This window comes from Mustela erminea, chromosome 21 (assembly GCF_009829155.1).
Source record: "Mustela erminea isolate mMusErm1 chromosome 21, mMusErm1.Pri, whole genome shotgun sequence".
NCBI lineage: Eukaryota > Metazoa > Chordata > Mammalia > Carnivora > Mustelidae > Mustela > Mustela erminea.
In genome coordinates this window covers 24,814,453-24,831,994 of record NC_045634.1, presented here as the reverse complement: position 1 = coordinate 24,831,994, position 17,542 = coordinate 24,814,453, and the positions used below count along the sequence as shown (strand labels likewise).

Below are 17,542 nucleotides of genomic sequence, written 5' to 3'. Positions count from 1 at the left end.
GCAAGTTAGGGGTGTTGCTATGTGGCTACCATAGTGAGAGGCAAAGTGACAAGACAGAGCCAGGGGCCAGATAGAATTCAGTGAGATGCAAAGGACCCATTACTCCAGGGAAAGCTGAGCTAAGACTTCTGGAGATGATGCTGGAGGTGGGTTTATTGTCTGCTCCCAACCATGTGGGGAAAACAGACAAGTGAAACCATGGATTTTAGCAGTGGATCCAATAGGATCCCCTTACTCAGAAGGGCCCTGAGCCTGTCTCCTCTTGGAGATGCCATCTTGGGAAGGAAGAGGCAGCAGTGATGAAATTTTGAGCATAAAGAAACAGACTTGAGGGAGGTCTGAGCCTTGAAGGCACTGACTATTTCGTTTGAAGAAACATTTATAAAATGTAAGACCATTTCAATGCACAAAAAATTGTTTTTTATGGGAAGGGACTGAATTACCTTTAGCAAATTTAAATACCCCTCCACATCAGCAGAAATTTATGGGCTCCTAAGAAAGAGTAAGAACTAAAGATGTCACATTTTTCTTAAAATATCTGAGTTGTTAGTGTACATGTCAAGATATGATTGGGCCCTTTTGTTGGAATGTTGATTTTATTTGAATTCATTGAATGCCACTTCATTAGGTATTTTAAAAATATTTATGTATTTATTATGTATGTTGCATCTGGTGGTATAATTGTTTGAATATGAAACTAGAGAAATCTAGGGAATTTCTTTCTGACATGCACTATAACAGTTAAAACAGGTAACAGACAATTGCAGGTTGTGTTAGAATACAAGACTGTCAGTTGGTATTTACTACAGTTGCAAAATCAGCTTGTTAAGGAAAGATAATCAGACTCCCCCAAATCTCTTGATGTCATAATATAAATATAAATTGTGGAGTATGACATACAAAAAATTTAATGAGTTAAGTGTGACTAAATTATTGCTAGCCCAAGAGGGAGAAAGCTGCAAACATAGCTAAGTGTACATTTCCACGTCCATTTACAGCCGGCACATGTCTCCTGCTCCCTTTTCTTCAGTAACAATAAGAAAAACGTCCTAAAAGCCTTGGTTTTAGGTTTGGAGCCAACAGTTTTGCTATACTTCTGCCCAAAGCCATGGATGTCTTCCTGTGTAAGCGTGCTTGAGTGTGTGTGCTCCGGTCTGTATAAGACGTCATTAAGCTTTGGGATAGAGAGTAACTGTGTCGTAGCCCTCTGGGGGCCTCGTGCGAGCCCTTGCATGAGTTTCGCAGTACAGCTCCCCCTCCACGAAGAAGTAGCCCTTCTGTTTGAGGTTGAGGTTACAGTCGGCGCACACGAAACACTCCGGATGCCGGTACTTATCCCGTGCCTTCACGACAGCACCACTGTTGAGGAAAAGGAGGAGAGTGAAAACCAGAAACGGAAAACATGGTACGAGGGCGGTAACAGGGCCGATAGGGCAGGTGTGATCTGTTTCATGTGTGGGCAGTAGCCTCCCGGGGAAGCCGGCACAGCTGTGCGAGTGAGGTCCCGGTCGGGGAGAACCAAGACAACCGTAGTAACACACCACGGTGTTCTCTCGGATGTCGACGTGTGAGTATTTGCCCGATTTTTCAAACAAGTCGCTTCTATATACGTTATGGGATCTTCCTTCATGATCTATGCTGATTCTTTCCTTGAAAGAGGAAAACATCATCTAGATAAGACTAATACCTCTGCCAAGGATTCGGATTTTGACTACGCTTGCCTACACAACTAGAGGTCCCTCTAATTGCTTCCTATCTTGCCACTGCAGCCTCCTGTCCGTGGAGCACAGAGGAAACAGCAAAGGGCAGAGCTGGAATTTCCATTTCTGTAGACTCAAGTCTACTGTCAAAACAGTTTACTCCAACTTAGGAGCAGTAATTGCTTTCGGTACCATCCTAAACTCGTGTGTTTCATGAGATCCTCTTTGCTCCCGAGTTGCGGGTCCTGTGTCTGTCTTTCTTTCTGTGTCACATTCCCCTCCTTGTTCTAACCAGGTTTCTCTCCCGCTGCCCTCCTGGGATGACTCCTGGGATCACCGCACACACGGTATCGCTGGGTGTGAGCTAACAGTGGAGGCGCAGAATAGAGGGGGCAGGAGAAGTGACCACGTGGGGCGTCTGCAGGGGAGAGACTGAAATGATCTGGAGATTTGAACCAGCAAGTGTCACTGTGCAAACACAAGGGACCTTGAAATGGAAGTGGACTGCATTTTTAAAAGCTAGACTTCAATATTTGTGCAAATTAAGAAACTGAGTAAAGATAATATGTTTTCGTGAACCACATGATGACCCTCATGTTTGGTTACCTCAGTTTATACCAAAGAGGAAGTACTGAAAAACTATACATTAACCAAGGGAGGGCATTTTTGAAGTGAAGCTATGCTTCTTGGAAGCAATTTTTTAAAAATAGGCCTGGAGGACTTTTTTTTTTTTTTTTTTTAAATGAGAATATATGTGAAATTCGAAGTCCAGATTGCTGACTCACATCATATGCCAGTTTTAGGGTACGTTGAAGGGATTCTGGTCAAAATGTGCTAAATGTTGGACACAGTTCAGTTCACTGATTAGAAACGGAGAGCGGGTACCAAGATTTATAGCGAAGGCCTGGGTTAAAAATGAAACTTACACGATGCCGCTCCCACATTTGTCACAGAGCGGCATCTTCTGAGCGCTGCCAGCACTGCCGTGGGCTTTGGTAACGGGAGCTCGCACACTCCGGGTTCCAGCAGGACGGTCGTCTGAAAAACAAAGTGTTTCCATTTATGGCAAGGGAACAGCTGGCTACAGTTTGTACTTCGCTTCTATTTTAAGGTGTGCACTTTAACCCAAGGAATTCTCCAGTTGCGCCAGCTCTCTCATTTCAAAAGGAGGAGGACAGGTTCAAGCATCACTTGTTCGGAAGGAGGGCCCTTCCAGAAAGAAGTCGTTAAAATTTGTTGTTGTCCTTGTTGGAGGGAGTGGTTAGAAAATGCCGAAAGGAGTGGAAAACATTTGGCATTTTTTTCCTTCTTCTTATTGCCATAAAATACACAGAACATATAATGGACCATCTTGACCACTTCTGAACGCGTAATTCAGTAATTCAGTAGCAGCAAGTACCTAGACAATGTTGTGCACCCATCACCAACAGTTCTTTCCAGAACTCTTTCATCCTCCAAAAACAAAAAACCAAAAACCGTCTGTACCTATCAAACAGTAACTTCCCACTTCCCTCTTCCTCCCAGATCGCGGTACTTCTATTCTACTGTCTGTCTTTAGGACTTTCCTATCCTGGGTACCTCACAGGAGTGGACGCATGCAGTTTTTATCTTTCTGTGTCTGGCCTATTTCCGTCGGCATGTTTTCAGGGTTCATCCCTGTTGCAGCATGCATCAGAATTTCATTCGTTTTTGAGGCTGAATAATGCTCTGTTGGATGGACAGACCACATTTTGTTTATCCGTTGATCGGGTGATAGACAGATGTGTGGTTTTCACTTTCTGGCTATTGTGGATAAAGATCTGTGAATATTGGTGTATGAATATCTATTTGAGTCCCTGCTTTCAATTCTTTGGGTATATACCCAGGAGTCCAATTGTTGGATAATACAGTAATTTCTGTGTTTAACTTTTTGAGGAACCGCTATCCTGGTTTTCACAGTGGCTGCACCATTTTACATTCCCTCAACCATGAACAAGAGTCCCAGTTTTCCCACATGCTCTCCAACACTTGTAAATTTTTTGTTTTTTAAATAGCCAACTTAATAGGGCATTTTGCATTTTTGTGCAACTTTTAAAGGACAATGTGTATCTTTGTGGGATAGAAAAACATTGATAAGATTATGACCCCTGAGGACAGCAGGAGTGGGCTAGAGATTCAGCCTTATTTCTTACTGGCTGTGTCTCCTCGTACAAATCTCTCTCTGTGGCAGTTTCTCATTTGTTGAAAGGGAAAATCAATAGTCCCTATCTCACAGGTTATTGGGAGGACTAAGTGATCAAGCACACAAAATACTTAGCACAGGGTTTGGAACACAGTAAGGGTTCATCTCAGTGTTATTTTAAAAATTTGATGATGCTGACACCCTGGAGTGGAGGGAGGCTGAGAAATTTAGCGATATCCATTTAAAATTCCAACTTACGATTTTTGAGCCCAACTAGCCCCTTGAAGACTATGAATGGAATTTATCTCTGGTGTCCTTTTATCACTGGGTTGGTGGCTACTTGGATACATTCTGGGAGCTCCTTTTCTAAACCAAGCACTGTTCAGATCTTCCTCAGGGAAGATTCATGGGATCACTGAATTAAATCAATGCTGAGTCTTTCATTCCGCAGTATGTTTGCTCTCCTCCCCCTGTCTGTACTGTTCCATTCATGGCTGCTCACCATCGTTCACTAATTCCTGGAGCACTCTGAAGGAGCCCGACTGGCGAGGCTGAGTAGGCTCATTCCGATTGTCGTGGAGCATCCGGTATACGTCAGACTGGGGAGGCACTGAGGCTGTGGGTTCACTGAAACACAGGACGGCACGTGAAGCAGTGTCAGAAGCCGTGTGAGGCATGGCATGTGCAAGAAAGCACAAGACATGACTAAACGATAATCACTGCATTTGCAATAACTCCTGAGCCAAGATTCAGTTAATCTCTATACAGTTAAAAATACGGTATGAGTTCACGTGGGTCAACTTCATGATGTCGTTCATTAACCTGGGAGTCACATCAGCACTTCTTCACCTGGCAGAATGCGTCAGAGGGCAAGTACAATGCGATTCTTTGGGAATAGTGATTTAAAAAACAATAATACCCTTGTCTGATGGATATATCATTATAATGTGAACAAAATGAACTTTTCTCAGAAAACAGACAATATACACATGGGAAGAAATGCAGGAGTGAGCCCAGTTTGATTATTCTCAGTCATAAAATTGTCAATAAAATTCAGATTCATTTCTGATATTCAACTGAAAAGTATGGTTTAATTTTGTCTTTAAGGTTAATTTGTGAACTCCCGAAAACAACAAAGGTATCGTTTTGCCTATAAGCTGAAGAAATTTAGCTTGTATGTGAAAGTCTATAATGTAGAAACTTTCATATATATGTCAGTTATATTGATTACATTATGTTTTTTAATAGCCATATTATAATTCACTTATGATAACAGTGATAGCAGCTTTATTTTACTATTCTACAAATATAATTCATGATGAACAATAAGGAACTGCCACAGTAATACTACGTCAGACACTAAATGCTTTATTATTTTATGTCATTTAATTATAGTATCTAGAATAGGTAGTTGCTATCTCCACATATTTTTACTTCCTGTATCACATTTAAAATCATCATCTTATATATCTGAAATTCTTTGCAAAAGGCTTTGAGATGCATTACATGGTTATTATCCCGTTGTATTCATCCCAAGAGATATTTGGGGATTTAGTTACATAGTACTCTAAAATATTGTAAAACTTTCATTTATAAAAAGTGGTTATATAATATTGAAAGTAGTAGTAAGATTTTATCTTATAATAAGTCCTTTTATTTGAAAAAACTTGATGGCAAAAGTACTTGGAGCAAATACTCATAATAAAGATGAAATTAGTCAAAATAGGGACCAATGGAAATTAAGTATTTACATTAATAGCTTGGAGCTTATAAAAGCTTTTTCATGGTAAAAATGTAAAAATGACTACCTCTCCACAAGCTACCATTAAAAGAGACAAGAGTCTCCGAACCTCCCATTCCTTACCAATTTTTGACCCCCAAAGAAGCAGCAGGAGTATACTAGATTATAAGTCACTTTTGAGAAGTATTGTACCAGACATTTGTAAAGAACATTATAGCTTCTAAAAGACATAGACATTTTTTCCTTCCCTGATTTCTTCTTCTTCTTCTTTTTTTTTTTTTTTTTGCTCTGTCACATAAAGCTCTATTTAGTTAATTCTTGAAATCACTTTTATCTTTAGGTCTAGATATTTGCAGTACACCCCTAGTATTCTTTTTCTTTAAAGCTTTCCACCCAGCCTTCTTTCAATTATGACACTATTAAAAGACACCAGTAAAGTTGACATTGCCCATGTGTTTAGTTAATATGCCCATGGTTCAGAAAGACTCGCATTACCTCATGGAGGGTGCTTCCCCTAGAGCTGTTGAAACCTGACCCTGAAGTGTTTCCATAATATTGTCATCTGAGTACAACTGCATAGGTGTATTAAACTGAGCATGTACAATCTTCACACCGGGAAGCTCCATTTCCAAAGGAATGTTAGGGGCCATCTTAGCAGCAACTTTCAAGTCACCTGGGCAAATAGTACTAAGAGTACTGACAGAAGAAGGGGTGCTACGTCCACTGCCACCGTCAATACCGGACGGAGTGCTGCATCCACTGTGTTAATGACCACGTGACACAGAGGTGACACAGGAATCAGAAAAATCCAGACACAACACAGAGAACAAGTACAGAGAGGTTAAAAGGAATTGAAGACAGAAAGGAAGAAGTGAATTAAATCAAATTCAAATGAAAAATCAAATGGCTAGAATGTATTTTACAAAGGGAAGACATTTCAAGATTCACGATCGAAAAGAGTGCAAGAAAATTAAAAATTACAGGTGATATTGCATTTTTTGGCTCTGTTCTACTAGGCAATATGTTGAGGGTTACCCACAGAGTAGTACGCGAGGTAGAAAAGATGCAACTATCTTTACTTTTTTAAAATAGGCCAAACAATTTTAAAACTTGCCCACATCACAAACAGATGATGTGGGGAAATGACACTGGTGGGATGCTCTTTTACATTTATGAGCTGCGGTATTTAAAATCAAAATATTACTGAGTGATTCTTCACAGATAGTAAGGGACTATGCAGCATGAAGATTCAATCAAATATTTAGGCTAAACATTTCAAAATACGAAATGTGTTTCAGAAATGCAGTTATGCTTTCATTGTAGAATAACTAGTAACTTGAAGGTTCTGTGATAAAGATTATGTTTTAAAGCTATTTTGTAAATGCCTTATAGTTGAGATTTTAACTCTTTCTACTTTCATTCTCTACTTTTGTGAAGAATACATGTTAATAAACTGTTCAGTCATTTAATACAGGCTCTAGAAACAGCCAATAAATGCTTGTCACCTTGAAATTAATTGATTAGAGGGTAGATAAGGTGGTCTTAGACTCTTTGGATATACCTAGGGCTAAGCTCTGTTTCTGCCATACATAGCTATTTCCTGTAATAATTTTGGAGGCTCACATGTATTTTCATGCATACTTCTTATTTCATTTTAAAGATCAACTGAGGGGACTTATTATACTTATTACTAAAATATGAGAAAAGCCAGTCATGCAATTTCAAGAACAACTAGGTAGATTTCATATTCTCTATGAATCTGGATAAGAGGCTAGTCGCAGCTGACATGCCAATGACTGAAGTCATTTTTCTACATGCATTTTAAGGGCAGCGTGAGAAATGCATTTTACGAGAAAATGGAATATACTGAGATTTTGTTTTTAAGCACAGTCATTTAAGACTAAGCCAAAAGAAATGTTAGTATTTGTAAACTTTCATCACGCTTGCAGGTTAGTGTTGCTATAAACACCAGACAGAGAACAATTTATATGATGTGTTTATCTCAAAGTCCGTTTTCTCCTAGTGCTCAAGTATGGCCCTGGCGTTTACTCTTTAGGGCTGCGAATGCTAACCTTGGCCCCATATAGACAGCAAAACCAAATGGATATTAGACCCCAATTTTGTTGACTTCATCAGTGTGGTAGCCTGCCTAGTCTGGACAACCCATGCCACAAAATGGAATTTTAAACGTATTTGTCTCGTGTTACCAGTTCAACCAACTGCATGGCCTAAATGAGGCGAGTGTATAGGGATGTGCTCCTTCACTTCCTGCCTGTTAAGAGCCTATTTAAAACCCAATCTCTAAGTTGTTTGATCACATACAAAATGCCCAATGGCTTATTTACCATTTTTGTAGGCTCAACACTGTACTATCTCCTGAAATCGACCTCAGTTGGTTAAAAAAAAAAAAAAAAGTCAATTTTCAGTTATAGTGCAGTTTACTCAGGGTTATATTGATTTGACCTAAGTGCAATGAAGCATAGTAAACTGTAATTTTGGGATTTGAAACACTGGGTTGACTCTTGGGAGAGTTGGGCTTAAAATAGTGAATCTTGTCAGCAAGCATTTATAGCTACTCTGACCCTACGTGTGCCATGGGGTAGATAGCTAAACTATGAGCAGTCAGAACTTACAGACAGACCTTATTTTGTAGTTGTAATTAATAAGTAATCTTGCATATAACATGTTTGTATACACAGTTTTATTTCAGCAAGGGTGGTGTCTTCTATTGCTTGGTTTCTTTATCATTCTATTTAGGGACCTGTAGTTATTGAGGAGATAGGAAGTAAACCTTAAGCAAACAAGAATGATCTCTTATAAATTTTGGGGACAGTTTCACAAGATCTCTTGAACTGATGATTTAAATAGTTTTCATGGACTCCAGTCACTTTGGTAGTGCCATGGGTCACCATGACCTATTCCTGTGACCTGAAAAGATAGGGAGTAACGAGATTTTTTGACTTTGACTTAGTGACTTGGCAGGACCACTTGTCAGGTTGATGATACACTCAATCACTTCTTGCCTCCATAGATCATCAGACTGAGAACTAACTTCCCTGGCCTTATACAGACTTTCTGGGAAGAGCTTCTTGAAGTGACTTGTCCAAAAACCACTCACAAGATTCTGTCATTTGGATCTATAAAATAAAAGTTTTATATTTACATATTTGCCTATGAAGATACTGCCTTTTAAATATGATTCAATTATGAGATAATGAAAAGAACCATAACTAGCAGTGAGGCCCTAGGGAGATGAATGTATGAACAATTTAGCATCTGCTACTCACTTTGGATTAAAAAGTTGTTCATTGGTGGTGTAGGTGTAGCTTGGTGTGTAGACACCTAAAATGCCACCTTGACAAAGAATCGTTTGGTAAGAACAAGAAATTCAGAAGCTAGAGTAAATAAGGAGAGGACACAGGAAGAAAGGAAAAGTAGTACAGGCATTTTTACATTTCTTTAAGATTAAGTGCTGGTGCCTGTCTTTAAAGCAAACCTTTTTACCCCCATTCCTCCTCTCTCCTTTCCCAAATTTAGCTGTATGAAGAGGCACCTTACAATGACAAAAGGATGAGGGGCTTGTTAGGATTACCATTTTTGAATTAAAATGCAAATATAAAAGAAGGCCATTAGCTACCTAAATCTGACTTTCCCTGAATTTTTATGACATTAAATGTCTTACTAGTCTTTAGAGGCAAGATCTGTGTTACTCTAATGCCTCCTGAAGTCCTATAATTCAGATTAGTGAGCTTAGAGTTAAACCAGCCTCAAAAGAATGCAAGTGTATTAATTTTACGATGCTCCTTTAGAAAGTTGTATATATATTTATTCAGTGGTAACATAGCATTTTTCCTCTTAATCTAGTGTTATGATATCAGGGGTGGGGCTGGGAAGCTGTTGAATGTGGAGAAATAGGGAGAAAATTCAGAGGAAAATAGAATGGAAGCCAAGGAATAAAAAAGAGAAGTAAAGAAAGCTTGTGCAGAGTTGAATGAATGAGAGAGGGGTGTTAACTCTTGTTTCTTCTTGCCATCAGAAAATATTATCAGGTACTCTTAGGATTTTGTTCCTTCATCTAATGAACATCGATGGAGCATTTAGTCTGTCCCAGCCTTGTTTCTAGGTGCTGGGAAGATAGAAGTTGCTCCATTCTAGTGGGGGGGAGAAGAGGGGAGATACACTTGGTAGTCACTGGCTTCTTAACTTCGTTTCCTCATCTTCCACTCTGTCTATCCTGTCTGAGTCTGATATCACAAAATTGTCCAGCTTATTTTGAGATAATCCTCTGGCCCCGACTCCAGTTTATGGGAAGTTCTGCGTAAGGAGATCATATATCCATTGATGACTGACCATCCAAAGCAGGTATCATAAACTTGGATACCCCCAGGGGCTAGTAGGGCTACACATGTATGAAAATGGGCCCAGTATCAGGAATAGTGGGCATTTTGACAGGATGGAGAGTAGATGTTCTATCTTAAGGCATTTACTTAAGTTTTTCTTTTTTTTTAACAACGGGAGGATTATGTAAAACACTGTCTATAAATTGCATGGGCCACAGTTTGGGACACTGGATATAGATTAGTCAATAATCCTAACCACCAACTTCCTTCTTCAGGGCTGACTAATGGAGCTGAGGTCAGAGGAATAGGTTTGAGGTTTCCCAAAGTCACTCTTTCTCAATGTGCCAACACAGGACATTAATTTCTCCCCCTTGGGTTGGAGTACAATTTCTAGAGAAGAAATTTATTTGAAGAGGATCATCTGACCATGATCTTTTTCTCTGATTGACAGCCGTGAAGCGCTTCCTCCTTCTTATTGAAGTGTGTACACGGTTATCCATGAGGGTAACCAACACATCTCCCTCTCTCCCAACTCTTTCCTTCTACTTACTTTCCCCCATGTAGAAAAGCTCCTTTTCAAGTGACTTCTCTTCCTTTGCAAGTATCCGCAAGAAGGCAGAGTTATTGTTATGTAAGAGCTAGGAAGGGTGGGATTACCAGCGGGTTGGTGGAGCAGTGGGAAGCAGGTGTTGAGGTGTTGAGGTGGGCTGCTCAGAGAATGTCAAACATGGAAGGGCTGCCCCGGGGCTCCCACTGGGCCCACGTGCTTCCCTTACTCCTGACCAGGGGCGGGTTTCCCGGTTTGCTTCTGTTGGCTGGGCCTTCCTGACCTGGGAATGGGGTACATCTGCTTGCCTCAAAGGTCACTGTGTTCTGGAAGGGATCCTCAGAACAGCAGGGTATTAGTTATAAATATACGTGGTGATTGCCTAACTTTTCACAGCCCTATAATCCTGTCAGTATTTACTTTGAGAAATGGAGATTAGTGGCCTCCTATACTCTGCGAAGTGAGTTTGTTTTTCTTGCTTTTGAAATAAGCTTCACGATGAGCAGAGTCACTCCAAACACCTATGTGTTACTCTTCTTAGTGATTAGTAAGGATTTACTAAAGAAACATGCACTACAGACACCAAAATCTCAGAGCTTATGACCTGCTTCGGCCTGGGATAATGAAAGGTTTGGGCCGAATATTGTGCTTGTGTTCAAAGTAGTTCACATCCTGTAAAAACAAAGGGTTAAAAAGTTCCTCAGTGGAAGACAGTTTTTTTTTTCCTTTTTTCTTTTTTTTTTTTTCTCTTAAGATAAAAGTAAATGAATGATCACTGTACAGAGGATTATTTACCACCACCTATTGACATGACTGAGAAGGGTGACAATGGAACCAGAGCAATTTCTTCATTTTAAGCATCTGTTCAGTAGGAATGTTCAGGAACTGGCAGATTGGACTCCAGAACATTGGAACCATGTTCTGGATGCTTGTCTTTAAATTAAAAATCTGATTGTGCCTTCAGGAAAGTAAAAATAAAACAGCAAGAGCTGGACTTTGGGAAGGAGAAGAAACCATACTATCACTGTTAAGAGCATGGTGGCCAGAAACCGAGTCAGATACTTACTGTTGAGGCGAGCTAGGAATGAGACCTCGCAGCTGTCCGTGAAGCGCGTCTTGTATATTGCTAGTAGAATAGAGCCCAATTGGTGAGTTATAGGAAGCGCTCACTACCTGTCTTTTGTCATCAATGTTTGCTGCTGCAACAAAAGGCTGGGCCCTTCTGTTGTGCGCGGTACCAATAGGTTTGAACTCCTGTACAATGGCAGACAAAATACACAGAGCCACAGAATGCACAAGAAAGCCGTTAATGAGCAAACCAACAGCCATTGTTAATCAAGGCTTCTTTCCCCTACAGCAAGATTCATGGCAATGTTCAAGGAGGAGGTGAGTATAAACCTGTCTGCATTTTCTGTGAACTTCACATGTGTTGTACTCAGCCACCGCATGGTGCAAAGGAATCTATCTTATTTAAATATTATATTATAAAAGAATTTGACCCTTATACCTTTCCTCTGGTCCTACAAGTTTTTACATCTATAGCTTTTAAGAAACTCTCATTAGACGTATCTGAAGACAGAAATTCCATGTCAGAAATGAGATTTGGGATTTAGAATAATTATTATGCTTCACATTTTCTCAAGTAGAGCTTACATTTGATTTCTCTTCTATTAATATCTTGATAAAACTTTCTCCATTTTAGGAAATGGAGTAGCAAAACGATCAGAATGAGAGGGAGCATTTGTGAATCACTATACTGAATCACTTTAACTAATCCAAGTAAAAGTTTTGTTTTTTTCTTAATACCTACCACAAAGAACAAAATTCTTTTTGTTCTTTTTCTAAATTTAAATTCAATTAGTCAACAGATAGTACATCATTAGTAAAAAACAAAATTCTTAATTTGCAGTAAGGTCTAACCTTAAATTTAGAACAAATAAGAAGAACTGGAAGACTATTTTTCCTATGAGAGAAGGTTTTCCAATTTTTATATAGACTTATAATTTTTAAAGTCATTAAATATGTTTTCCTTCTAAGTAGCCGAAGAAAACCAAAAGCGAAGGCTAAAATACACACAAGCTGACTCTTCTTCCAAATCTTTTCATTTGGCAGGATCAGTAAGAATAATCTTTCCAATATTTTTCGCCCACACACTCACATTGACTTCATTTACTTTTGTGAATGTGCCACCAGTTTTTCACACAGATTTCAACTAGTACAAACACTTATGTGTCTTTGAAATGTTACTGAAAAGATGCTGTTTTTATTAAGAAATAAAAAGGTCTTGTGATATTCTTGCTCATATCATTTATTTTTTCTCTCCTTGTCATTATAAATGAATAGATGGTGAGATGGTCCTGTTCTATTTGAAAAAGACACCCTCTTCCTTTCTTAGGGGGTGGAACCAGAGTTTTCAGGGAGATTCTTGTGCGTGAGAACACCAACAACTTCTGGAGGGACCCATGCTCCAAAATGCTTAGTTCTGGTTCTGAGCAGGGAGTCATCACAGATGGCCCCTGTTCCCCCATCCAGGTCTATTGGCAGAGTTCACTTGAAAATTGTAACAGACAAGTGAGGTGCAGCTTTGAATACTAGTGGAGTCTTTGACTCCAGCTGCCCCAAATCTCATGGTACTTGAAAATCTGTGAGGTGATAGAGAGCAGCAGCTTTTTCTCTCATCAACCTTGGACAGCACAGTATAGCAGCTCTTGAATTTGAAAGGTCTGAGTTGAATACAATAGCCTGTGGTCCTATAGTGTGGTTGGATTGACTAATGTCTTACTGATTTATTATTTTTACCTCCAGAAGAGTGGCTCACTGCCTGAGTTGGTTGGGTGGCAGTATGGCTGCTGCTATTAGGTAGCAGAATGACCAAAACAACCAAATGTGGCTTTAGAATAACGCTGAATCCCACAACCTGTGAAAAGTTGTGTAGTCAAACATTGATCCAGGGGTACCATCTGATTGTTTTGGCTGATTTAATAATGAACTTTGATTGTCTTTTTGTGATTAACCATTCTGATTAGCCATTATTATAGCATGAAAAAAAAAGTGAACTGGAAATAATTGTTAAGTAATGACAGTGGCCGTGATTTAAGCCTTTGTTCCTCCTTTCGATATAAAAGAGGACAGGAGGCTAATTGCCTCATTTAGTTTCGGTGTATTTTAAATTTCTCAGGCTAATTAAATGAGTCAGTCGGGCAGAACTGAAGGACTCAAGCTTTATGGAATTAAAATTTTTTTTTTAAGTATGCCTTAAAGATTTCTGTAAATAGAATTAAATATATAAAAATTAGTTAATGTATAATGGTTTTGTGGGGAAAATGTCTCTGCCTTTATTACTTCTTTGTCTTAAAATGAAAAATAAATATGGATGATGACTGTCCTATAAATGAGGCAACTTCTCTGGAAATATTTATGCACTAATAATCTCTAGTAGTGCTTCCAAAAAGCAGCATATGAGTTAATGAGCTCCAAGCTTTTTCTTTGCTATTTTCAGTTTTGGTTTTATATTGCAAAAGTTGCAAATGTGTAATTTGTCAAAATTAAAAAAAAAAGCCCTTCTATTTTTTGCATATAATCATAAAATATCATAAAAAGGAAGTGTTTCTAAGAGAGCCTTCAAACATTTGTATTTAGGCTTTGCAAAGCATTAGTTTATGGGCTGCTAGTCATTCCAAAAAAAGCACAATGAAGTGTATACATCAAAGGTAAACATTTAAGTATGGCACGGAGAGGCAACATTCTATCCAAATCTTACATCATTGTTGATGGTCAAACAGAATCAAGAGACAAAAGCAATGAGAAGTTTGCTATTCCACTTTAATTCCTTTTTACTTTTTCAGGAAAATCAGTCGTCTCAGAAAATACCAGTAAAAAAAATTATATACCAGTCAATGTAGTCCAGCTCTTGTGTTTATTTTTCCCAGACAACAGCATCCAAGTGACTCTCATCTCTTAGGAATTCAAGAAGTACTTACTACCCTTAATTAGTGCATTTTCAATGGTATTTTAAAATGTCATTCCTTGAATTATATTCCTTATATTAAGGAATAACATTCTGAATTCATAAAATACTCGAGCTGCCAGAGTCAGAGCTAGGTAACTGGGTAGAGATTTGGTGAGATCAGGGAGAATGTAGGTCTTGACTACCATCTCCCAAGCCTTAGAATGACCTCACCAATGACAGCGTTCAAAGACATGACCACCTTTCAACTTCTTACTGGAAGAAGTTGTCCAGAGATAGAGATTCAGTTCAAGAACTGAGGCAATTACCAGCTCCAACAGAAACAACATATTTGATAATGTGCATATATTTATTTATTTTAAAAAAAAAACAACAACAGTGGTGGGATAATAAGGTATACAAACTGTATCAAGCAATCATATACTTGACCAAGCCACACGAGTGATGGTATCTTATCATGTTTGGAATTTATGAATAATCACCACCCCTACCTCAAATGAAAAATAAAGTCACCCTTATAAATCCTCCCCACCTGCCCCCAGCAATCTGTTTCAAGTATTCCCCATATATAATAGGAGAAAAGTTTGGGGGGAATGGGGTTTACAAAACCTTGTTTTGTGTAGTTCACTTTCCAGTTATTAACAAATTATAGGATAAAGGTATCTTTTTGAAAATATAAATAACTTTAACCTGTATCTCACTTGAGTTTGTGTATTATTTCTATATATCTTTATCATCAATCTTCTTTGGCAAGGATGCAGTCTTTTTATGGAAATAGGCACAGCTATCTTCTCTTTTAGGAAAGAATGATATTTGTTTCTGAAAAGCATCTTTCCTATATGGGATAGCTATGTTATAATTTCGAGTCGTTCAACTAACATTAAACAAAGAGGAGGGTAATGTTTTATTTGAGAATGCCAGACTTGGAGAAGGACCCCGAGCTCTAAAAACGTACCTTTAGTCTAGAGCAAGAATGCTTTGCATAGGAAAATGCATATGTCTGCTCATAGGCCATGTTCGGGATTGTATAGAAGGCATTTATTCAATCCCTGGGAATAACTTTTTATATGTACATATATAACTTCCTATAAATAAACAAGTAACATTTATTCAAAGGCTAGGAATACTTTCTAAGCTTCTATTTAAGCTAAAAATCCAAGTCTAAACTGACAAAAACAAAATTTATTTAATAAAAAGATGGACAAATGAAAAAAAAAAAAACCTAGGTATTAAAATTGCTTGCCAATTATTACTATAACTATGTAAAAAAAAGTCTCCAAAGCCTAAATCTATGCATAGAGAAAAGACTGGAAAGAAATACACTAACATGTTGTTATTTGTGGCTGGGGTTGGATGGTAGGATATAATGTGGTTCTTTTCTCCAAAGGATATATATTATTTTTAAAATGAAAGAGTATTATATAATATATATTATATAATTATATATATAATAGCAAAAGTCACAAAGCTTGCAGTTACAGTTTCACTCGGTTTGAGAAAGAAGAACTCAAATAACTGTATTGCTCAATGGCCCTTTCTCTTTATCTACAGTAGGATCTGAAAGCTTGATGTAGTAATGGCATGTGTTTCTCAGATGGACACATCTTTGTTGTCCAGAAAGTTGCTTTATTTGCAGAGTGTCCATTTTTGGGGTGGGAGTGGGTGGGGGGGAAGACCTCCTTTGCAACACCTCTTTTTGCATGGCTTGTGTTAATTAAAAAGATAAAATAAGACAAATATAACTTCAGTTTAGCTTTTTTCTGCTCTCACGCTCCAAGTTAAATTCACTGCTTGTATTTTTTTTTTTTTTTAAACATGGCATTTTGTTAAGTTTATGCTTTGGCATTTTGGATAGCAAGGGTTTAACTATGCTTGTAGGGAATGTCCGATCTGAAGTGCCAAGTTAGGTGAACTCATCATGCAGAAATCTGGCCTGAGGATCCTAAGGACGGGAATCCTTTGGCCCATTAGGGGAAGAATTGAAATGGTTCTTATCTCGGAGACATTCAAATACTGGCCTCTTGGAGGAGGTGCCAGTAAGAATTAGTCATGACTCAAACTAAAGGAATGTTCAAAGGCTCTGTCCTACTGGCTTCTGGAGCCTTTAACCCAATCTTCACCATTTTTCTTTTTTCAAACCTATCTCATCCTTTATTTTTTCCCCGTTTGTACTATCATACATGTCCATAGTGCCCTACCCCATAAGGTAGGGCATGTGGACTAATACATGATTGATGAGAGGCCAGAGTACTTAAAATTGGGTCTATTTTTAAAAATCCAGTTCTTGGGACAATCATGGTCATAAGTTAGTACTTATAGACTTATAAAAGGGGCTTCTACTAGAATGAAACTCAGACAATTGCCCTTAAACTCCAGTTCTGGAGAGATATTAACAAAACACAGGCTCCCATCTTGGTCTAAGTTCAGCCGTGAGTAATAAATACTTGGTGAGTCACCCACATGCCAGACACTGTGACATGGCCAGGGATCCTTGGGGATCTGGTACTTTGGTCTGTCAAATAAAATTTGGTCAGATCTGTCTCATTGACCCCATGCCTTAGCATCTCATATTGGTGAAACTGGATTTTAAAAATTGGAAGAAATTTTGAATGAACAAATGAATGAATGACTAATTTGCAAAAGGGTGCAGTATAATTTTGGATGTGTACTATATATATATGGAAAGGAATTTCAGAATTTTATCCGTTTTGTCCTGGTGATAATAAGAGATTGGGTGGTCAGTGAATGCATATGTACAAGCCTTAAGCTTTCACTTCTTTCCATTGTTTCTTAAAACACCACATGATCTCTTCCACGTCTTGCCTCTATCTGATGACGCAGTGAAGGTGGGAGGAAGCTGTGGGCTTGGGCATTACTGTAAAGGACAATCTCCAAGTGACAGCTCTGCCTGGAGAGCTTTGCTTTTTCTTCTTCCAATTTTTTCTTCTATTAAAGATAATGTTGGGGCGCCTGGACAGCTCAGTGGGTTAAAGCCTCTGCCTTCGGCTCAGGTCGTGATCCCAGGGTTCTGGGATCGAGCCCTGCATTGGGCTCTCTGCTCAGCAGGGATCCTGCTTCCTCCCCTC

General features: G+C 38.7%; 1 protein-coding gene across 3 annotated transcripts in view; it reads right to left on the bottom strand.

The window, feature by feature from the left end:
- Positions 1-629: 629 nt before the first annotated feature.
- The window catches only part of PDLIM3 (PDZ and LIM domain 3), a 29,975-nt gene continuing 13,062 nt past the window's right edge, over positions 630-17,542 (bottom strand). Inside the window, exons 4-8 of one of the 3 annotated variants that reach the window (XM_032329082.1) lie at positions 11,094-11,161; positions 6,098-6,361; positions 4,364-4,488; positions 2,627-2,738; positions 630-1,359 (exon numbers count right to left, since the gene is read on the bottom strand). In XM_032329082.1, the coding sequence (XP_032184973.1) occupies positions 1,170-1,359; positions 2,627-2,738; positions 4,364-4,488; positions 6,098-6,361; positions 11,094-11,161 (759 nt within the window). In that variant the 3' untranslated portion in view covers positions 630-1,169. Of the gene's footprint in view, positions 1,360-2,626; positions 2,739-4,363; positions 4,489-6,097; positions 6,362-11,093; positions 11,162-11,555; positions 11,744-17,542 lie in introns of all 3 variants that reach the window. The other 2 variants (XM_032329083.1, XM_032329084.1) reach the window with 2 other exon arrangements.